Source organism: Callospermophilus lateralis, chromosome 9, assembly GCF_048772815.1.
Source record: "Callospermophilus lateralis isolate mCalLat2 chromosome 9, mCalLat2.hap1, whole genome shotgun sequence".
NCBI lineage: Eukaryota > Metazoa > Chordata > Mammalia > Rodentia > Sciuridae > Callospermophilus > Callospermophilus lateralis.
Genome location: NC_135313.1, coordinates 22,447,521 through 22,472,375, shown reverse-complemented (window position 1 = coordinate 22,472,375; position 24,855 = coordinate 22,447,521). Strand labels below are relative to the sequence as shown.

Here is a 24,855-nt window from a genome sequence, read left to right as displayed (position 1 = left end):
TAGTGAATTATTTGAGAATAATCTAGGCTTTAAGATTAATATAAAACTGCACAATAGCAGTTTTCTCATCAGCTTGAGTCACTAACAATCTAATGTGTATACCCAAATAATATTATAAGATTCAATCAGATATTTCATTGAAAGTAAAAATAACTTCAGTATACACACATGCACACACATTACTCATAGAACACAGGCATTTATAAAATTAATTATGGATTATCTTGAATAAATTATATTTTTATGTTTTTGAATGCAGTGACAACAAGTTGGCTACTTGCAGTGGTGACACTACAGTTAAATTATGGGACCTCCTTAAAGGCAATTGCCTTTTGACCTTCGAAGGACACAGCCATGCAGTATGGTCTTGCACTTGGCACTCTTGTGGCGATTTTGTGGCTTCTGCCTCACTGGATACAACTAGCAAAATCTGGGATGTTAATAGGTAAGAAGGCATACTTTAAACATCAGCCCTGTATATTGACATGTATATATGACTAAATTTTTTTTCCACCTCCATACTACCACTGGGAAACATCAAAAGAAACTGTTAGTTGATACGGTTTTAGAAAGCTGCTTAAATAATCTTAGTGAAATCCATTTCTAACTCCATTAATCTTTGTTGATATAATAATTCATTTCTAAATGCAGGTAGTAAGATCAAGCTTGTGTAATAAGATTAGAATTGCTTCATTTGGAGCCTGTTTATTTTAAATAGGTTAGAACAAATACATATTTTAAGGACTTAACTTTTTAGTTGCACCTACCTCAGGTTTACTATCTTTCTGTACTATAGAATTTAGTTTAAGTCTTGCATAAGATATTAATAGTTACTTGATTTATGCATAATTTTAGTATATCATAATGTTCTTCCTAATTAAATGCTTTTTAGCAATTGACAAATTATAAGAAATAATGCAATTCATTGTATGCAAAGTTCTATACAGTCTAATGGATGTGGAAGTTTTATGCTTTGATCTTAATTCAAGATAGACAAACACATTATGTTTGAAGTATCAAAAATTATGCCATCCATATTATTGGGAATGGTTATTATATTTTGTTAGGTATGCAAATATGATACAAACAGGTAAGTTTAGCTATTATCAAATATCATAATTATTTTAACTAAGAGACTATAGATCATATGTCAAACATCTGGCCATTTTCACTATTAAATCAATGCCCAGGTCCCAAAATAAGGATAGAGATTCTTTGAAAATTTAGGTCCAATTTTGTCACAGATACTATGTAATTCATTTTGGAAAAGAAAGATGGAGTCACTTTAAGAACAGGGACTGTTGATTTAGGGTCTGTGCATTACAGGTACCTTGAACACATTTTTTCCAAGCAAGGACAAGTAGTTACTTGTAGAAGTCAAAATTTTTTCTGGGAGGATTAAATGAAAGAGTGTGCTAAGTTCCATGCAGAATTGATTATTTCTAAGACCATCTGGCATTATTCAGCCCCTGTCTTGGCACCAAACTTATCCTTCTATTCTCTGCTGTTGTGATACTGGACCAGGGCTCTGCAAACCACACTGTTGCTTTGCCTGCTGCCTCTTAGGCTTTGTGGATAGGGGTTATTGTAGGAGACTGCAAGTCTGGAGGGCTGGCCTAAAGGAACTCGTTTCTTCCTGTGTCCTCCCTTTGGGCTTCTTGTGGGCCTGCCCTGGTCCTTTACCTCCACAATGCAGCTTCTTTTTTTTTTTTTTTTTCCCAACAGAATCTAGGTGCTAGGTTTCTTCTAACACCTGCACAAACAGCCTCACCATGGCATCACCAGTGACAGTAGCCTCAGCAAGTAGCCTCAGCAAGCAGGTGTCCCTTCTCAGCCGTCTGAGTTCCCAGCTCTTGTAGGCCCTCACTCTGAACAGAGGACATCAGTACTAGCAAACAACAATCTTCTCTTCAGAGGGCCAGGTTTCAGCTTGGAAGAATCTCTCTTTAAGATTCTTGAATTTAATTTATGCATTTATGTTGTTAACACAGGAAATGAATCCAAGGCGAGTGCCCTGCCACCGAGCTACACCCCTAACCCTGAAAGTCGGAGAATTAATAATTGTATCTTATTCCCTTTGTTCTCTTAGTTTTAAGGTTAGCAGATCTTTCTTGAAGCTACTGTCTTCACAATACCTTCAAGTTCTCTTTTTCTCTTTTTAGTTACTTATTTTCTGTAATAATTAATAATTCCATTAAGTTTGTATTATTAAAATGGTAAGTGCATGTTTCCTTCCTGACTGACCCTCAGCAAACCCAAATATGTGTGGATAAATAGGATAATCCAGTAGAGTTTGAAAACTACCGCTAAACACTGAGAAAGTATGGCTCTGAATGATGCTTTTTGGTTTTTTCTTTTTTAACCTATTTTCTGTCTAGAATAGTGATAACTAAAGACATGTTTTAATTCACAGTGATAACTTAAAACATATTTTAATTCATATTTTATCTAGAATAATTGGTCATATATAATTCTTAATTATATTAGGCTTCTATATTATGAGATCAGATTTCATAAAGGTTTATTATTATAGGCTACTGGAATTTTAACATGTATATAATTTTGTTTTTTATCACTTTGGATTTAGACCAACTTTCTAGTAGAAGACTATAGTCCATTCTAAAACACAATATACCTTCAGATCCTGTAACCATTTAGAATGTTTAAAGCAAAGTATGGTTAAAAAACTGATTCCCAGTAGACGCAACCCTATTTTGAATGATTTCAAACACCTTGACATGACAACTTTTCCGTGTGACCCACCCCCCCATCCCTGTATTCAAATACTGTCTTCTTATTGATGTCTGCTACATATTGATATTACAGATCAAAACTACTCCTCATTAATGCCAAAATTCTTTAAATTTAAAATTTCCCTTCAATGTCAAGAGCTTAGCCTTATCATAGAGGACAAAATTATACTAATTTTCAAGCTGAAGTAGTGGGTAAATATTGACATATGAGGGAGAAATTGTCTATGTAGCAGCTATCTTTCAGCATTACAATCAAAGCACCAAGTTATAATTTGTAATTACTCATGGATCAATACTACATTAGCTATGTCCCAACTAGTGTCTTGCTTTAAAATTTCAGATTATTTGAACTAGCTTAAGGACTTTAGGGAAGAGGTTATTTACTTTGGTAAGATGGGTGTTGGTAGAATCTATGATTTGTTGTGTTATATTCTCTTATCTTGATGCCTCTTAGTTCCTAATGAAACACAACTTATAATATACATATGTATGTGTGTGTGTGTGTGTGTGTATATATATATATATATATATATATATATATATATATATTCTGATGTTTATCAGAGAGGGAAGAATTTAGAATATATTCTCTTCTGTTCCATCCACCTTTCCCTTTGAACTCCTGGCTCAGTTTTGAATATCCATTAGTTGATGTCATATCTCTAGTCCTGCAACTGCTCCTGTATTGAATATTACTTGGAATAACCACCCTGTAGTTTCTCACCAAAAAGTTGGATCACTGTGAAGCATAATCAATGTAAAAATTCCAGATAAAGATCCATATTCACTAAGTGCTAATAAGAATCTCTGAGCAACATCAATGACACTTTTAGTCTGCATTAGTTCCATTTACAGAAGTTCTACAAATGATTGACAGTAGCACTTTGGTGATCATCATAATGTTCATACATGTGAAACAGAAATGTATGTGAGTTTCAACTAATGATCATTAATTTCAACTTTTAAATATATTATTCAAAAATCAGTCTTAAAGCACACATGCACCCTTGAAAACATATACATGCACACACACAAACACACACACACACTGTAGAATATGCTTGGTACACAGTAGTTTGGTTGCATAAATGAATGACAAGTGAATCCTCAGGTACATATGAAAAATGTATTCAAAATGTGCCTGTCCTAACCTCATTCAAACTGTAATACTGTACTATAATTGTGCTTTGTTATCCTACATAAATCTAAAAAAAATGATAAAAATGGATAGGAAATCAGAAAATATCTCAGCCAGTTATGAAAAATAATCTGTTTCTTTCTAGGCATTTAAGCAACATTAATCAATAAGTGTTCATAAAATGACTTAACAGTGTTGGGGCATGTCACTGACAAAAAATTTTCAGACTCAATCACTGCTCATGAGATTATAAATAATTTAAAAATATAGGAATTTTGAAGCAATCAGAGAATATGTAATGCATCTGCTGTTTATAATATCACATTGGGTATTCTGGTAGACTCCTGAATGCTTTTCTTCCAAGGTAGCCGGGCATTTGGCTGAGCAGCTATATCATACTCTCACTCTGATATTTGTGAAGCATACCATATGCCTGCTTAGCTTTTAGCTTTAGGGAAAGGGATTTGGAAATAGCCAAGATTGTACTTAGTGTTGCTGTCCCACCTGCTTTAACAAGATATTACACAGATATTGAGAGATGTGCAAAATTCAACAAATTCTGGATCCCAAATGATGAGAGGTAAATCTGTTGTCCTTATATCAAGTGTGTTGTTTCAGAATCTCTTGAAATCATGTGGAGAAAGTAAAGCATACTTAAAAACTAGATTACATTGCAATTTCTGTTGCATCAAGTTATCTGAAAGAAAATGTATTAGAAACTTACCAAGTTTTTGAGTGAATTGTATTGACAAGGAAACCTGGAGCATATTCTTCATAGCTCCTTCACTTTTCGAACTTTAAAATACTTCTCAGAGTCCCAAATTTTCCATCCAAAGGAAATGAATTCCAGTGTTGCACAATTCCTAAAGAGGGCAAAGACCACAGCACCCACCTCTGATATAGCCACAGAGGGTAACAGACAAATAAGAATCGGCCATAGAACAAAGCCTAAAGCCACTAAAAATAATGAGCAAAGGAGGGTCTCTTGGGAGCTTGCCATGGTCCAATAGAGAAGCTGTCTTCAGTGCCATGGCAAAGTTCCTCATGATGCCTTTCCAGGGTTGTGTCTCTGTTAGGACCACTGATGCTCTTGAGTTTCCCATTTTCCTGTTTTCTCTACTGAAGATAGTACAGCATTTATTCTGTTCCTGCTCACCATTATGCATTTTGTTGTGGTGGTAGTTGTGGGGAACTAAAAACTTTGTTTTATTTAGTTGGTCACCCAATACAAGTGACAACTATGGATTCAATGGAGCAGATTGTATCATCCGCAAATTGTAGACTCTGAGATAACTGCAGTAAGTGACTGGGACTTTGGGTTGTCTTCTTTTTGGGATGACAGAAAGAAATTAGTGATGGCTCTATATGTGAAAGAAAGGATGGCACAGATATTTGGTGAATCAAAGGCCATGACAGAGACTATTAGCAATTCACTGGGATCCACTTTCTCATTCTTCCACATTGGTTCGGAACCCTGCATCTATCTAAATGGTAATTTCTCAGCCTCCCTGTTAAGTGCTGCAGTGTCAACTGAGTTCTGTACCAAGAAATCATCTAAGTGATGGCCGTGTTCTTTCACATTTGAGATGGGATGGGATGTCAATGGCAATGTCCACAGTAATCTGAGACGCCAATTGTGCAAAATAACAGAGCAACTTCTTGAGATAAAGCTGTCCCCATTCTCTACCTCTAGTTAGCCTACAAAACTTTCTGAATTCTTCAAAAATGAAGAGATAAACTTCTGTTTTACTTAAGACATTATGTTTCCAGCCTATTTATTGTAGCACTTTAGCTTGTCCCATCCAATATAAGAGTTCTATGACTGTTTTTCAGGTGAAATGTTTTCCCTTCATGGATGTATTATTAAGGCATCTAAGACAAGTTCTGAAGTGTTCTCAAAATTGCTTGAATGGGATATTAATGGAAATTTTGTGCTGATAATAAATGTCTACTTACTTGTCTCTACTTTTTCTTTGCCTATCCCTTCTTACTTCTAATCTTTTTTAAAAAAAAAAAAACAAACCTTTATTTTTATTTACATATGGTGCTGAGAATCAAACCCAGTGCCTCACACATTCAAGGCAAGTGCTCTACCACTGAGTCACAATCCCTGCCCCCTTACTTCTAATCTTAATGTCTCCTACAATACTCTTGGAGCCTATGAAGTCCTATTTGCCAGTGGCAAATAGAATGATTGGTTTGCATGGAAGTTAACACCATTAAGAATGGTTATACTGCTCTAGCAGTTAGAGAAATGCAAATTAAAACTATATAATGAAATTTCATCTTAATCCAGTCAGAATGGCAATTATCAAGAATACAAGTAACAATAAATCTTAGTGAGGATGTGGAAGAAAAGGTACACTCATACTTGCTGATGGGACTGCAAAGTTGTGCAACTACTCTGGAAAGTAGTATGAAGATTCCTCAGAAAACTTGGAATGGAACCACCATTTGACCCACTTATGCCACTCCTCAGTTTATAGCCAAAGGACTTAAAATTATTATGGTAGTGATGCAGCCACATCAATGTTTAGAGCAGCCCAATTCATAATAGCCAAACTATGGAACCAGTGTAGGTAGCCTTCAACAGATGAATGGATTAAAAAAAAATAATGGGGTATATATGCATAATGGAATAGTACTCTGCCATAAAAATGAATGAAATTGTGGCATTTGCTAGTAGATAGATGGTTCTGGGAAATATCATGCCAAGTGAAATAAGCCAGTCCCAAAAAATCAAAGACTGAATATTCTCTCTGATATAAAATGCTAATTCACAGTAAGGGAGGCTAGTAGAGAAGAATGGAAGAACTTTCGATTATCCAAAGAGGAATGAAGGGAAAGAAGGGGAATGGGAATATATAAGATAGAATGAATTGGACATTACTTTCCTATATGCATATATGAACACACTGCCTATTTAATCCCACATTATGTACAACCAGAAGAATGGGAAGTTATTCTCTATATATGTATAATATGTCAAAATACATTCTATTTTCATGTTTAACTAATAAGAATACTAAGTAAATAAATAAATAAGGTTATAAATCATAAGACAATATGGGACAATTGTGTCCTCATCATTAGAACATTGATTCAATAATGATTATTTCATTTAAGCCATTTAGGCTATTAAAAACACCAAAAATTTCAATTTTATAGTAACAGTGACCCTATTAACTGATGAGGATCAGGGTTACTATTTTAGGTATGCTGATAAAATATAGTGACTTCCATTTGGTTGACCTTTCAATTTTATGTATTTGTTTATAGTCCCAACAAATATGCACTGAGAATTTAGTTTATGCATTGTTCTAATCATTAAGCTATAGCAGTGAGCAAAATTGACAAATGAAGATGGCATTCTATTGGTAGCCAGAGAATAATCCAAATCCCAACAAACAAACCAACAAACAAAACATTTTAGATAGTAGTTAGAGATGGTATATTTTATAGAAAAAAATAAGTCATGGAAGATGAAAATGGAATGGTGAGCAATGGAAAAGATTGTGATTTTAAACAGGAAGGTTAAGAATTTTTTTACTGTAAAATTGACATTTGTGTAATGTACACAAAGTCAGGTAACACACCAAGCAGATATCTATCTGCAGGAGAATGTTCTAAACTCTTCTATGGTCGTAGCAGGGCTCATATGACTGGTGAACAGCAAAGAGGTCAATATAACTGGAGAAAATGAGCAGATGAATGTGTGCATGTAACAAAGGGCCATGCATCCCATTTCAAATCTCAATGAAATGGAAATTTGCTGTATTGTTTCGAGCAGAAATCTCAATATATTTTACACTTTAACAATTTGGTTCTGGTTGTTGTTTTACTATTAAACTGTGGTAGAGGAGGACTAAAAGGGTAAAAGCTGGTAGAAGGCTAGTGCAATAATACAGGCAAAAGATAGGGAAGGTTTGAGCCAAGACAGGACCAGTGAAGTAGTAAACATTATTTATATTCTGGACAGATTTGCAAGATAAAGCCAACAGGAATTTCTAAGGTATTTGTGATTTGTGAGAGAAAGAAAAAAACAAATTACCTGTTATATTTTGAAATACCTGAAAGGCAAAAGCCTCATTCTCTTTATATTAGAACATCACTATAAACTTTATAAAAGATTTTTCCAATGGGATGCATCAACTCACATTTCAGAAAGAGCTGTAGAATGAGGAATGCCTTCTCATCGTTCATGTAACGTTTCTATTGAAAGTTCCTTTCTGACTACTGGCATCACTTCTTTCTTAACTTAATGATTCTTTGGCCAGTCAAACCTCCTGGATTGGGTGAGATGAAGGAAACATAAGGCTACAGGTAAAGAAACCAATTAAAATATGGAATATTAGATTCTATAATATAATAAAGTGAGTTATCTTTTGCTAATGATATGTACTATTAATTTCTTTGGGGCAAATAATGCACCAAGTTTGACTCCAAAATGAGAGAAATTTCTTTATTACAAAACAATATTTTTATTAGAAAAGTAATAAAAATGGGTTTTAGTATCTATAATATAAAACATTCCATTAATATATTTTGTGTTCTTTATGATTCATTTGCAAAGTTGGCTATGCTAGCAAAGAAGGGCATATTATACAATATTAATGGCTTTAAAACATAATAATGTAAGAAATATTAAGATTCAAGGGCATGGATTATTGGTACATTAATATCTGTCTTGTATTGTGAAGATCTCCGGTTGCCTTCTTGTACTTGAAAAGGCACCCAAGGTATATATTAACAAACTGCTGAAGTAATGCTTGAAACATAATAATATCATAAGAAATGATAAGATACTTAAATTGACCTCTTGTGATTAATTTATCCTGTACCACCAGAATAATAAATCAAATATTACATTTTTAAAATATTTTTATTTATATTCAAATAGTAGTTCCCCCTTGAAATATGGGCTTGAAGTGATATCTCAATATTATTGAGCATAAACATATTGAATAAACACCAAGTATAAAAAGAGAACATAGCATGTATTTTTTCACTTTCATTTCTCCCTCAAACAGTGTATTTCTCCCTCAAACAGTATTTCATTGAAGAAATACTCATTATATGGAGTGAAATATATTAAGGCTAAAGTTCATCTTTTATTTATTAAGTATTATTTTGATTTAAAAATTAGGGATTTCCCTCAAAACCAATAAAACTTTGTGTATATGTGTGAAGTGGCTCAAGCAAGTGTCCACTACAGTAATCTTGATGTGTGTCCTTTCATAACAATATGTGTGGACCTGTAAATAAAAGAGATGTCATAAGTATCATAAAATTATTAATATTTACATAAAAATAACATTTCACATATATGTATTGTACAATTTCTAATTTGTGCTAAGCAAGGTACATTTCTATTTATCTCATATACCAAATAAACTGAATATTAGAAATAATTAGGGGGCTGGGGATATAGCTCAGTTAGTAGAGTGCTTGCCAAGCATGCACACACAAGGCCCCTGGGTTCAATCTCCAGCATCACAAAAAAATAAAATGAAAGAGAAAAAGGAAGGAAGGAAGGAAGGAAGGAAGGAAGGAAGGAAGGAAGACAGATTTTGGGTGAATATTAATGAAACTAAAGATATTTCAACTTGAGTGAATGAATGTATCTGAAAACATGATATATTATTTGCTCTATTGTTACCAATCAAAGCAAGTATTTTAAACATAAAATATACAATTCCCCTTTTCCATACTCATAAAAAATTATCTGGTTATTATATGAATCTTCATGTAATGCTAATGACTAAAAGGGTTTAAATACATTTCTTCACTAATATATGTTGAAATAAAATTATATGCAGCCATAGTAAACATGAGATAAAAGGCAAACAATTTATTTTCTTTATGTTTAAGATTTAATTTTATATGTTTGCAGATATATGAATACCCATGTTGTGGGTTTGGATCTTTAATATCCCCCAAGAGCTTGTGTGTTAAGCAATGCAGGAATGTTCAGAGGTGAAATAATTAGATTATGAGAACAGTAACCTCATCAGTGGATTAATCCATTTGCTGGATTAATAATTGAAAGGAATATTTAGTGATAACTGTGGGCAGGTGGGACATGGCTAAAGGAAATAGATCCCTTGGGGCCTAGTCAGGACTATATCTTGTCCCTGGTGCTTCTCTCCACCCGCCCTCTCTCTCTCCTTGCCCTCCCACCCCAATCCTTCCTGCCTGCCATGAGTAGAACAACCTTCCTCCACCACACTCTTCTGCCATGATGTTCTACCTCACCTCAGGTCTGAAACCATGAGCCCAAATAAACTTTTCCTTCTCCATTCTATGTGGATAATAAAGGTAAAATTGTTTTCCTAAAGCATTGGAAAATATAATTTCCATAGAAAAATTTAAATAATATAAATCACATTGTCTGACATGAGTTTGTGCAAAATCCTAACATTTCCTAATAAACAGAATTTGGTGACCTGGGTAAAAGTGGACCAGGCCATCCTCATTCAAGCAACGTGGAATGATTATCATCTAGTCTGACCTCTGGTCCCCCAGAAATCTAGAATGAACACTGCAAAAGCATGTTTCTAGGAGAGCTTCACCCTCTACAGAACTCATCACAGCTGATTTCCCCCATATTTATCATTCACTGGATTTCACCACATAAGAACCAAAAACCTCTTTCTGTCTTAGAAACTGGTTATTTATTTGTTCAATGTTTATGTACCGTGGGCTGGTTTATATCCCTGAAGGTGATAATGTAGCACTGACTTGGATAATATAAGCTCTCATCTTTGTGGAGCTTAAATTAGAGGAAAGTGTCACTGATTGTCCATGCCACATAAATCATTAGACAAGCTCTGATTTTGCCATTGTTAAAAAAAAATAAAAAAATTCCTTTTCTCTAGAGATCAAAACAGAGCACTACTGAGAGTGACTGTCTTTCAGATGTCACAAGTGAGACCTAGGTCTCTATGGCTGGAAATAGGAGTAATAAGCTAACAATGAGGTTTACATTTACAATAGCGCTGAGCTGAGTCTTCTAATCTTTCTCAGAAATTGAGTTTTTAATCATTGGCATTTGGTTTTATTAGTAGCGCGTAGGTACCTGTCACGCAAAAAGCATCCAATTAAGATAGTTTAAAGGAGTTTTCACATGAAGGCTGAACTTTCCTGTGATGGTTCTATTTCAATTTGTTTTGGGGTTATTATGTCAGTTTGCTTTTTGTTTTGAGTAAAGAAGAATAATATACATTAGCAAGAATCAATCTAAAATGCTGTTCAGAAATAAGAATTAGAAATGTGAAGAAGTGTTATATCCCAACCTGTTTAAAATTTTTACCTACAGTTAGGAAAATGCATACTAAATTATTTGATTTCTTAAAAATGCAGTTGAACTCAAGAGAGGTTAAAATTTTGTTTTTTCATTATGTGAAATACTATAGGAAAGTTGAAGATATAGAATGTATTAATTATAGATATTTTGTTTATTATCATTTCAATACTTGCCCAAATAAAATATCTTATCCACAAATTCAAAACTTAAACTTACCATTGGAAATTCATTACAATTTTCTAAATATGCATTTTAAAGGTATAATATTTGAGCCTTGAAACACAACACATAACTTTATATAAAAGCATAATTACCATAAAATAAAGTGAGTATTTAACACTTTTTCTTGATTAAAATCACCCAAATAGTGGACAAGTCTTTAAAAGCATTTAATTTTAGAGGTGACCTACAGTTTATTTCATTGCCTATTTTCCTGGATATAAGACAAATTAAATACACATTTGGAAAAAAACTAGTGTCAGTATCTACAAAATAAATTTAATTTTACTATTATACATAAATGAATTAATGTATCATAGGTATATAAAATTATAATAATTTTTCTGTAGAACCAAAATACAACTTATTGCTTAATATTCATTATTAGCTATAAATCTCTTAACACAAGTGACAAACACGTTAATTATATATGCAATCACTTCTTACTCCTTGCTTTTATTTCCTCTTAACACATTTATAATCTCACCTTAGAGTTTTCATATATTAATTTACACATAGATAAATATAAAGTTAATACTAATAAAAATTCAATCCTCTTGGACAGTAAGGTTCCTTCACTATTATGTTACCAGTAACTAGAATAGATCTGGACATATACTGGGAAAGAAAATGTTTGTTGAATTAGTATTTAAATTAATTATTTATAATCATTCTTTACTCTTCACTGTTAATCTTGACCACAAACCACAGTTCTTTATGTAAGTACATGCTTTGAGACTATACCATTGGCCACTCCTCCATGTCATCCTCATCATATTTTGACTAATTTAGCACTTGGCTTATTGTCCTCATTAACTGCAACATTAATATCCAAGCAGAAAATCCAATAAATACCCTTGAGCTTTAGTTTATTTACTTCCATATTTTCAACAACTTTCAAATCTTGATCTTAGGCAGCATCATTTTTCTTCTCTCCAGCTGGTATACTCTAATAGCACACTGAAAAAATGTGTTGATTCCAGTGGTAGTGGAAATTAATTGTCTCTACCATTTTTCTCCCTTGATAACAGGTCTCCCTCTCCTTGCCTTTTTATTGAGTGGGTAACTGTTAGGGTCCACTATATGGATCTCTCATTCTCCCACATTGTCAATTCCCTTGCTTCTTTCTTCCCCTAAATTTATTCCCTGTCAAACCCCAACTCTGGTTAAACCAAATTCTCTGCCTGCATTTGGTCTTCTGAGCATGACTAAAGAAAAATCACAGAATCGTGCTAACACTGTATTTATACTCTCAACTCATCAAGCTGAATCTATAGCATCTCCTCTGTCAATTTACTTTCTACTATATGAGACAAAGATTTCATGTCTTTCTCTTCTGTCTCTCAATCCTTAACACGTTCCCTGTTCCTTTACCCTCTGAGCTAATTGTCTGGATTTTTACTTCACAAAGCAAATGGAAGGAATCAGAAGAAAACTACTCTATCTTCTACCTCCAAATCCACCAATGACTTACATTTTCTGTCTTTATCCCTGGGTATTGGTTGGATGGTTCTGTTCTAGACTGGCTTACCTATAGGTTGTCTGAGATGGACTTATTTAGATTCCCAAAACTTCAACCGGGCAGTTGAGGTTACTCTATGTGATTTCTCATCCATTAGCAAGCACGCCTGAGCTTTTCCACATGGTAGCAGAAATGGTACAACAACAGGATAGAGCAAAAGCAAAGTGCACAAGAACTTGCCTAATCTTTGTCTTGAAAATTCATTAAAGACCAAAGTCAGTCACATGACTTGGGGTTAGAGTTAATGTGGGAGAACTGTATATAGGAGTGAACAAGCATATAAAATATAAAAAAAAAAAAAAAAGACAATATCTGTGGGTTAAATGCATTAGCCTAAAATTCACCTTGAAACTTAAATCCTAGTGTGATGGTATTTAGAGGTGGGACTTTGGGAGATAATTAGGTGATCAGGGTATATCCCTCATGAATAGGATTAGTTTTCTTACAAGAAGAGACAAGATCTTGTTTCCTCTCTCTTTGCTCTTTACCAGGTGCACATAGATTGTGAAGACAGCCATCTGCAAACCAATGCAATGGGCTTTTACTAGTCATAGGATCGGCTGGTACCTTGACCTTGGATTTTCTAGCCCTCAAAGCCATCAGAAATAAATACTTATTATTTTAGCTATCCAGTGTATCAAACTAAGCAACCATTTTGTAAATAATATACCCTCTTTCTAACCCATTATTCTTCTTAAACAGTATCTTGCTTGCAAATGTAAATACAGTATTGTGGGAATTTGTTAGCTGTATATAATCAGAATTGATGATTCTTCAGTTAGTATAGGTGCATGAAGACAACTTTAAATATCATTCTTAGGATAAAACGGGGTCTGACTTCTGAATTCTTACACATAGATTACTGAAGAAATTCTCACAAATCAATTGTTGAAGTAATTTTAGGTTTTTTGTACTTATCTGCTAAATAAATCTCAAATAATCCTTTACTTTTTTGTACCTTCTTATTTTGAACTTGTTTAATGCTTACAATAATTTGAAAATGAAATATTTTCCCTGTACCCTTTACCTAGATTTTCCCAGTGATAATATCTTATATAACCATTGCATACTATTTAAACCAGGACTTTTATATTGTTACAATACTATTAAGCACAGACCTTAACTGGATTTCACCAGTTTCAACATTCAGTAGTTTGTGTGTGTGTACATGCACACATGCGTGTATGTGTAGTTATATGAAATTTTATTAATATGAGGATCTGAATAAACATTGAAAACGAAAGTTGGATCCTACACCACTAAGAAATTCCTTCGTGTTTTTCCTTAATCAACACACATGGGGCTGGGGCTGTAGCTCAGTGGTACAGTGCTTGCCTTGCACAGCACTTGCCTTGCATGCGTGAGGCATTGGGTTCAATCCTCAGCACCGCATAAAAATAAATAAAGATATTGTGTCCACCTACAACTAAAAAAAAAATACTTAAAAAAAAGTCAACACACTTAATCTTTTAACTCTTACCCTTGGCAATCACTGACCAAACTATGCTCTCTATTATTATAATTGTCAATTTAAAATTATTACATGGAAGAATCATATGGTATGTATCATTGAAGACTGTCTTTTTTTTTTTTTCATTAGGCCTAAAGCCCCTGAGATACATCCATATATTGTACATATCAATAGTTCATTCCTTTTTCTTGCTGAAAAATAGCCCATTGTACATGTATGTCACAATTTGTTTATCCATTCACCCCTTAAAGGACATCTGGTTAGAATCTAATTTGGAGTTATTACAAATAAAGTTGTAGTGAAAATTCATGTACACGATTTTGTGTGAACTTAAGTTTTTATTTCTCTTGGGTACTTATCCAAGAGATATGCCGAGTAGTATGGTAAATGTATATTTAATGTTACAAAAAACTGCCAACTTTTACAACATTGTCACTATGTTATTTTACCTTCTCATTGGTAATACATGAGAAATAGTTTCTCTGCATTTGGTACTATCAAATAGTACCAAAATACTAGTCATTTTAACAGCTATGTAGTGATGTCTCATCATGGGTTTTAACTGGTATTTCTCTAATATATAATGATGCTCAAACATCTTTTTTTTTTAAATGTATTTATTTGCTATATGTATGTCCTCTTTGGTGAAATATCAGTTTTTCAAATTTTTTCTTATTTATTGTTTATTTTCTTACAAACAACTATACAATAAGTTTTAAAATCAGTTAGTGTGATTCCTTCAGTGCGTTTCCCTCGTTTTCTTTATTGTTTTGACTCTTCTGGTTTCTTTGTCTTGGTGGCTCTATTTTTTCCTCTAATGAAAAATCACATCAGTCTTGTTTACCTGGTTATCAGTACATTTCCATATTCCCTTTCTAGTTAAGTTTTGCTTTGGTGTCTTATTAATCCTTTTTTTTGTGGGGGGGGAGTAAATAAAGATGTTGCAATTGCCTGAATCTGGTTTTATCAATCTATCTGGGATTCAAAGTATTCTTTTTTTTTTTTAATTTATTCATGCTGCCTCTCAGACTCAATTGCCTTTTAGACTCAGTCCAGCAGTCCACTTATACCTTACCCCCAAATTTGAGTTGAACACTCCCCCTTTCTAGGAAACTTCTCCTGTCTAACCTCAATCTCTGAAGTCCACACTTTTCTTTCCTATTTCTTTTTCCTTAGGAGGTTCAATTGTGAGTTTTTAAGACCTTATCATATACATATACACAAAAATTCAAATGTACACAAATGTACTATTCTCATATATCATTCAAAATTTTAAAATTGAAATAAGCAAAAATGAATATGTAAGAAAGCCCATCAAATTTTGATATTTTTCCCTGAAGATTCAATTGTTACTAATCTATTATATCATTAATATTAAATTATTTAAAAAATTCTGACTATTTAACCCTCCTCCTTTTATCTTTGCCCTTTATAACCCTCCTCAATTTGTTGCAGCTGCTTTGCTGGTGCCTAAGGCTCATGCGTCCTCTTTCTACTGAGTTTTATGAATAATTTGTTCTATGTCATAAAGCATTCATGTTTCTGCTCTAGTTCTCTTTATCTTTACTGTGTCTATGCCACATCACAATTGCTAGTTTTCTCTCCCTGGTAAATACTCTGTGGAGCCTGTACTAGTTAACTAATACCATATTATCCCATCCTTTGCCTCACGTGTTCCCTTAGAATTTTTTCTTAAATCTTGATCTCTTTTCAAAATAAATGACTATTTTCTGCAATCTCCCATATATACTTCTGTTACAGCTTTTGTAAAATTGCATTATAGTTAATACTCCTCACAACTCCTTTCTTCTTAGAATGGTATGTAACCTGCAGGGCATGATCCTAAATAAATAATCCAATGTAACTTCTTTTCATTCCCTATCTCCTGCATTAGGGTCTTTGCATATTTGTACTGAGTGAACTAAATAAGGATATTTTTGAAGAATTTTTCTCTTCAGGTAGTTTATTAATATACTGTTCACAAAGAGAGCGGTGAAAGTGTTCATATTGAATGGAAATGATGTCTACTATTCTTTATTTTTTCTAGGGCAAGGGCACCATTCAACCACAACAGTCCATTGTAATGTGCAATTTTTACCAATCAAACACTGAAAATTGCTAATTAATTAAAAATAACTTTGCCAAAATGATCACAACTTTTTAGTTTCAGACATGTATTTGTTTGCATTGTGAAGTCTTCGGTACTCAACCTTGCTCATCAAAGTAAATAAGTTTTGACTGGAGGATTGAAAGAATAGTCTCACTGAATATTTAACTTTAAATATTATTAACCATGCCCACGTGTGCCCTTTATTTTGATTGCATAATGAAGCATATGAAAGAAAGTTTGAGTCTGACAAAATTAAATTCACACAAAAACTATGTACAGAGATGTTTGTGATCTTACGTGTAGGTGAAGAAATGCGAAGCAACAGATTCAGGTTATTTTCTAAAACTAACATTAATTAAAATGACTTCTTTCTGCCCCAATAGCAAATCTTTGCTGTATAACTATACTTCACTGAATACAAACCTTACACGTTTGAACAAAATGTAGTTTTTATTCAGATGACATAAAAATACATAATGTTGGATTAGAAGTAATTGAAGTCTCCTTTATTGCATATATCTATGGTTAGGTGACACAAACTGGCATATATTTCTTATTCATGAGTTCTGTTTCACGAGAGGAGGATTCTCCTGAATCTTAAACTGTTATGCACTGCTAATATATTCTGGCTTAAATTAGATAAGCTGGTCACATTATATAAAATAAAAAGTTTCATGCAATGACCAGCTCTTCTCATTTGGATTCTAGTTCCTGTGGCCTACGCCAAGCTTTGCAAATGCATTATTATTTCCCTATATTCTTCTAAAAGGTAAGAAAAATGAGATTTTGAAAAAAAAAATTTAAATGCCAAATGACCTCTTTTCTTTCCACAGAGACACAGAGCTCTTGCTCCACATGTCTGTGCTATTGGCAAGGTGCATGCACAGGCACAGTCATCTCATCATTAAGCCTTTCTTCTTCATCTCTGGTGGGCTTCCATACAGTAGAAATGGAAACGCCTCACAAAGCCCTTAAACAATGGCTTCCACATTAGAAAAGTCTACAGGGATTTGACTAATTATGAGTTTCCTAATTACCTTTGTATTTCTCAAGATACTTTAAAGGCACATCAATGTTTACAGCAGCAAATTCACAATAACCAAGTTATAGAACCAGCCCAGATGTCCATCAACAGGAATAAAAAAATGTAAGATACATATATAGATATATAGATAGATAGATAGATATAGATATATAGGTATAGATATCTATCTCATATTATATATATCATATAAGTATATGTCATATATATATATATATATATATATAGAGAGAGAGAGAGAGAGAGATACACACACACACACACACACACACACACACACACAGAATTGAATTTTACTCAGCCATAATAAAAAAAAGGAATTATGGCATTTGTAAGTAAGTGGATGGAACTGGAGAACATCATGCTGAGTGAAATAAGATCCTCAGAAAATCAAGGATTAAATGCTTTCTCTCATATGTGGAAGTTAGAGCAAAGTAAGGGGGGAAAGGGGGTTCAGAATTCACAAGAATAGAAGGGAGATCAGTGGAATAGAAGAAGGGGATTGTGAGGAAAGGAGGAAAGATGAGAAAGGGGAGGAAATGTAGAATGAATTTGACAAAATTATGCTTTGTACATGTATAAATACAACACAGTGTATCCATATTTAAATATCTATAAAACACCAATTTAAGAAAATAAAAAATAGAAGAAAGATCAGTAAATTAATGGACAGGGAGTAGTGGGGGGAAACAGCACTGGGTACTGAAAGGGAGCAAATGAGATTCTATGCTCATATGTTAAAATGAACCCAACTATTGGGTATAACTCGAATGCATTAATAAAAGCTTTTAAAATATAATGCTCAATCTGGGTGCAGTGACCTACTTCTATAATCCTAGTGACTCACATAGCTGAAGCAGGAGGATTGCAAGTTCTAGGTCAGCCTCAGCAATTCAGCAAGACCCTGTCTCAAAAGTAAAAAGGACTGGAGATATAGCTAAATGGTAGAGCACTCCTGAGTTCAATCCAAGTACCATTAGTTAATTAATTAATAATAATTAAAGACAGTCCTGTTTAGGAAAGAGTTGTTGTTCATTTCCCATTTATACATAGTTCTCCTTATTTAAAATTTGTTATATTTAGTTATAGAGTATACTTTGACACATCATACATAAATGGAGTATAAAAAACTTCTCATTCTTCTGATTGTACATTATGAAGAATTATGCAGGTCTTGTAAATACACACACACACACACACACACACACACACACGGTAATAATGTGCAATCCATTCTACTATACTTTCTAACCCCATACTCCCTCTACTCCTTTCATTTCCTTCTGTGTAATCCAAATTATCTCTATTCTTCCCTAGCCCCACCCCATTATTGTGAATTATCATCCACATATCAGAGAAAAAATTTGGCCTTTGGTTCTTTGGGATTGGCTTATTTCGCTGAGCATGATATTCTCTAGTTCATCCATTTACCCACAAATACCATAATTCATTCTTTTTTAAGGCTGAGTAATATTCCATTGTATACATATAACACATTTTCTTTATCCATTCATCTGTTGAAGGGCACCTACATTGGTTCCATAGTTTAGTTATTGTGAATTGAGTTGCTATAAACACTGATATGGCTTTGTCATTGTAGTATGCTGATTTTAAGTCCTTTTGGTATAAACTGAGGAGTGAGATAATTGTGTCAAATAGTGGCTCCATTCCATGTTTCCTGAGGAATCTCCCCACTGCTTTCCAGAGTGATTGCTTTAATTTGCAGTCCAACCAGCAATGTATAAATGTAGATTTTTTTCCCACATCCTCACCAATATTTATTGTTGCTTGTATTCTTCATAATTGCCATTCTGGCAATGAAGCTAGACTCGGCCCCCTGAAGTAAGATGAAATCTCAGTATAGTTTAAATTTACATTTATCCAATTGGTAAAGATGTTGAACATCTTTTCATATATTTGTTTCTTTATAATGCATTTCGTATCAGTTGATTAATATTTGTCCTTTCAAATACTTTTACTTTGATAACCAAGATTTTTAAAATACCATCTTCATATTCAAACTTGTAAAATAATAGTAATCAAATTCTCCTATTAGAAATTTAAAATTTTATAATTTGAGGATGACTTTTAAACTCTGAATGAATAAGAAAATTGAGGAAAATTTTAGTGTGTATAAAATGTACTTTCCTTTACATTAAAAAAAAACTTGTGGCATTTAAAATTTGGCTACAATGATGGTATAAACTTGACATTCAAATATGAATACAAATTACAATAAATTTAGATTAAAATTAATCTAAATATAGTAGACATTCTAGAGTGGATATGAATTCAACATCACTATAATATCACATCTCTTTAAGGTAGAGAAACTGTCAAGGTAGAAACATAGCAAAGGCTGCCACAATTTCTCCACTTATTTTATATATCTATACTGAAAAGAAAAACATAGAACAGAGAAAATATGAATAAGAGGCAGTAGAATGTGTGAGCCAGTCTTAATTTCCACTCTTAATTTTATTTATCTATGTTATTTTTTTTCCAGAAGTGATTTAAATAAGTTCACAAGGATAAATAATAAATGACAAAAGTATAAGTTGGAAAGAAAAAGAAGGAATAGACATTGAATAGACGAAATGCAGCCAGGAACATACCCATTGTGTCTTGTAATAACTCTTTAGCTAATGTTGATCCACATTTAGGCTTTCAAATAGTCAAGCAAAGGACATATTTCTTCTCTTTTGTGTAACTGAGGGTGTCCTTCCCATGATAGGAGAGACTCTGTCAGTCACATTCGTAGTGACCTGGATATTGCCCCATCCTTGAAGTAGCAGAATGTGTCTTCAGACGTAGGTGTGTAGCCCCATGAATTGAGCTACGCTCACCTGTTCCTTTGTGATATTACCCCTTTGCCCTGTTTGGGATAGAATGTTCCATGGAAACGCCCTTTGTGTGTCCCCTTCTCTTGCTCTGACTTTGGGTGTGGTCTTCCTAGATGTCAGTCAACCTGCTGACAGCAGACATCATGAAGCTAGACTCAGCCCCCTGAAACCTGTCCCCTTGCCTCATTTGAATGGCTTCTCCTTAATAAAAGGGTTCAGCACATGCTCACTTGCTCTCTTTCTTGGGGCCCGTATTGTCAGAGGAGCTGTCACAGGGCCCCAAAGAAAAAGGTATCTCTGTCTCTTGTGTGGTTAGTTTGTGTAGCCCCTGAGTGTTTTTGTTGTGAGGAATACAACAACAATTAGTGCTTGAAAATAGCAAACAGAATATTGTAAATATAGCAATATTCATATGCAAACATACATTTACATTTTTATCAACATAAATTTCAAAATTTTGAACATTGTTTTAGGTAAGTCTAGTCTAGAAATGCTAAAATAATAGAGTGAATTACATAAAAATTCAAGCTAGTTTTATGTTAAGAAAGTTATTATAATATAGTAAATGAATGCACTTCAATGCTACTGTAATCAAAACAATTTGGTACTTGCATAAACAAAGATATATAGGCAAATGGGATAGAAGGCAGAGCCCAGAAATAAATCTTTGTATATATGACTAAATGATTTTTGACAAGCATGCCAATATTGTGGAGAAGGGACAGATTTTTGACCAAATATTTTGTGAAAACTCCATATCTACATGAAAAACATGAAGTTGGACCTTTATAAACAAAAGTTAGCTCAAAAATGGAATAAAGACTACAAATAGGACCTAAAACTATTGTATTATTGGAATAAAACATCTTCACAATATTGGGTTTGGCAGAGATTTCTTAGATATGATCCCAAGAATATAGGAATTATAAATAAAAATACATAAACTGTACCTAATTAAAATTTAAAACTTCTATTCATCAAATGACATGATCAGAATGTGGAAAAACAATCTATGGAATACAAAAAATGTTTAAATCTTATATCTGATAAGGAGTTATAGAAAATGTATGTAAAGAACACCTACAACAACAAAAAATAAGCAACTCAATTAAAAACTTGGTAAGACTTGAATAGACATTTCTCCAAGGTGATCTACAAATGGCAAAAAAAAAAAAAGAAAAAGATGAAACAATGTTCAATGTCACTGATCATTAGGGAAATATACATCAAAACCACAATGAAATACCTCCTCACACCCATTAGGATGATCATTAGGGAAATATACATCAAAACCACAATGAAATACCTCCTCACACCCATTAGGATGACCCCTATCAAAACAAATGTTTTCAAGAATGTAGAGAAATTGAAATCCTTCTATACTCTTATGGAAATGTAAAATGGTATACATGCTATGGATAAAAATAGATTGTTCTTTCAGTAATTAAAAGAAAATTATCATGTGATCTAGCAATTCCCCTTCTGGATACAAACCTTTGAGAACTAAATGTGGAGTCATTTTAATGATTCGATCACCCATTATTCACAAAAGCCAAAAGATAGAAGCAACCTAAGTGCATACCAACAAATTAATGGATAAACAAAATGTGGTATAAACATTCAATGGAATTATTCAACTTTAAGAAGGAAGGATATTATGTAACATGCTGCCACCTATATGAACATTGAGGACTTTATGCCCAGTGAAATAAGCCAGTGAGGAAACCACAAATATTGTATGATTCTACTTATGGGAGTTGTCTACAATGGCCACATTGATAAAGATGAGAGAATGAATGGTAGTTGCAAGGGATTTAGGGCACAGGGGGAAATGAAGAATTTTTATTTAGTGATTGAGCACAGAGTTTCAGTTTTACAAGATGAAGACTGTTCTGGAGATAGGACTGAACAATCATGTGAGTACGCTTAGCATTACTCTTGAAATGGTTAAGTTAGTAAATCTTATGTTACTTGTATTTTACCACAATTTAAAAATATATATGCATTCATTTGCCTATTTGCAAAAATGAACGGATCAATTTTAATACATATTTCTGATTCAAAACCAAAATAATTCACAAGCGGGCAATTGGAGAAGAATTATTTAACAAATATAAGACTGTCTAAAATTTCTTGCCAATCTTTTCCTCAGTGGTAAAACTTTAGAGGTGTTCCTCTTAAAATCAGGCTGGCGAAACTATCATCTCCCTTACTACCGGGTTTCCAACCATGGGATTTTTTTTTTTTAATAATTTGGATAAAATAGATTTAAATTTTTTTAGATATATGAAAATGAGAAATCAATTTCATAATTGAAAGCAACAGAGACTAACCCATTGTATATCAAAATATACAATGTACTGAGCATATAAAGTGTATTTAAGTCTATAATAATTAAATTAGAAACAATTAGGGAATGTTTAGAGGAAAACAATATAAGGATGAATTGAGTTTTATAAACCAAAAATGTCAGAAATTATAGAGTTCTTATATTTATATACAAAGACATGTATGAAATAAAATATATACATCTATATCACAAAACATTAATTCATAACAAGGAACTATCCCTAATATCAAATTATTAGAAAGCAGAAACAAAGTGTCTATACTATATAGTCCCTTTAAAAATATTAATACAGACATAACTGAGAATAATAGGCAAGAGGTAATTTCTTAAATTTGCTAAAATGTATAAAAATAATAATTTAAAATAATTATTTGTGAGCCATGTGATTAAGTGTTATTTTTATTTTCTTCAACACATCTTTGCATATTTTCCAAATCTCCTAAAATCTACATTTAACTGTTTAGTAATTGAAGAAATAAACTTTGTTCAAAATGTAGTGCCTGTTTTAGACTGTCCACATGAAATTTACTAATTGCTTGGTGATATGCTTGCTCCATCGCTTTTCTCCAGTCATCTGAGCCTGTCTTTGCTGACTCTACTATTTCATCTTGATTACTATGGCATGTGACCTCCTCAGTCACCTCTGTTCCTCCGTTGATTAAGAGAAGCATGGAGTATGATGAAATTCAAACCTGGACAGTTATTTCTTCTATTCCTTTCTTGCTGCAAGCTGCTATAATTCTTGCAGGTCGAATGGAGCTTAGAGAGATTCAGACAGCGTTCAGTTTTGGAGCCCAGAGCTTAAGTGGACTCCACAGGAGGTTCTCAGGCTGCTTTACCTTTTGAGTAATTTAGTGCAAATCAGTTCCACTTATTTGTTTGCCTGTAAATTCAAGTCTTCTTCAGTATTCATGTGATTTTTTATTAGAATCTGTTATATTCAACATGCTTAATATACTTATTTACATGCTTTTATAAGAATATAAAAATTATGCTAGGTTCTATCACTGTTTCACCTCAAACTATATTCTGACAGAAGTGCCCCATCAGCACCATCTTTATGTTGAACTCATAAAATATGGCAGTCAAGAAATCTGTTTTTCTGTCTTTAGGTATACTTTAGGAAATTGGTTTTTTGTCACTTTGAATTTTATTAGATAAACCCCTCAAATGCAACAGAACCAAATCTTGTAGGTAAATAAATGATCAAAGAGAAACAAAAGGAGACATATGCTAAACACACAGATGAAATAATTAGGATTTTAAAATATTCAGATGCTAGTGCAGCTATTTGAGAAGAAAAAAAAGAATAATTTGTGATTGTAACGTCAATTTTAAATAGTTAACTTCAATACAAAAAATATATAGACACAAAATATTTAAATATAAACTTTTGATAGAGCACTGATCAAAATGCCACTTTAAGCTATGCTATGATTACTAAAGAGTGAAATAAAAAAATATAAATGAAATTGTCATCAATTTTTATGTTTTTTAGAACTAGTATTTTAATTTTAAGTTTTTATATATTGTAGGAGTATGGTGTTTTATGGGCTTTCTGCACATTTTATGGAATGTAGAGGCAGTTTGCATAATCACTGTGTATACTACATCTAGGTCATTTTTATGGAATTTGAAGGATAATAGCAGTACTTTAAATGATAACAGAGGTTTATGATGTTTGTCCTTCCTTTTATGTCACATTAATGATTTATTTTTTCCTTTTTAAAATATAAATTTATTTTAATTAATACATAAAACAAAACTATACATATTTATAGAGCACCATGTAATATTTTGATACATATGTACATATTATAATGTTTAAATTGGGTTAAATATACTTATCCCTTCAAATGTTTAGAATTTCTTTATGGTGAAAATATCTAAACTTCTTTCTACTAATTCTTTGAAGTCCATAGTACATTATCATTTTGAACAGTCACCCTACTGTGAAATAACACACCAGAACGTCTTACCTAACTCTAGCTTAGTACCCACTGATCAATCTTCCCCCATCCCTGATTCTCTTCTACTCTTCCCAATCTCAGGAAATCTCCAATTTACTCTCAACTCTATGAATAATCAACTTTTTCAGATT

General features: G+C 33.0%; 1 protein-coding gene across 1 annotated transcript in view; it reads left to right on the top strand.

Moving 5' to 3' along the window:
• The window catches only part of Spag16 (sperm associated antigen 16), an 895,679-nt gene that overhangs the window by 485,055 nt on the left and 385,769 nt on the right, over positions 1 to 24,855 (top strand). The window contains exon 12 of the mRNA XM_076866456.2: positions 260 to 445. Coding sequence (XP_076722571.1) covers positions 260 to 445 — 186 coding nt within the window. The remainder of the gene's footprint in view (positions 1 to 259; positions 446 to 24,855) is intronic.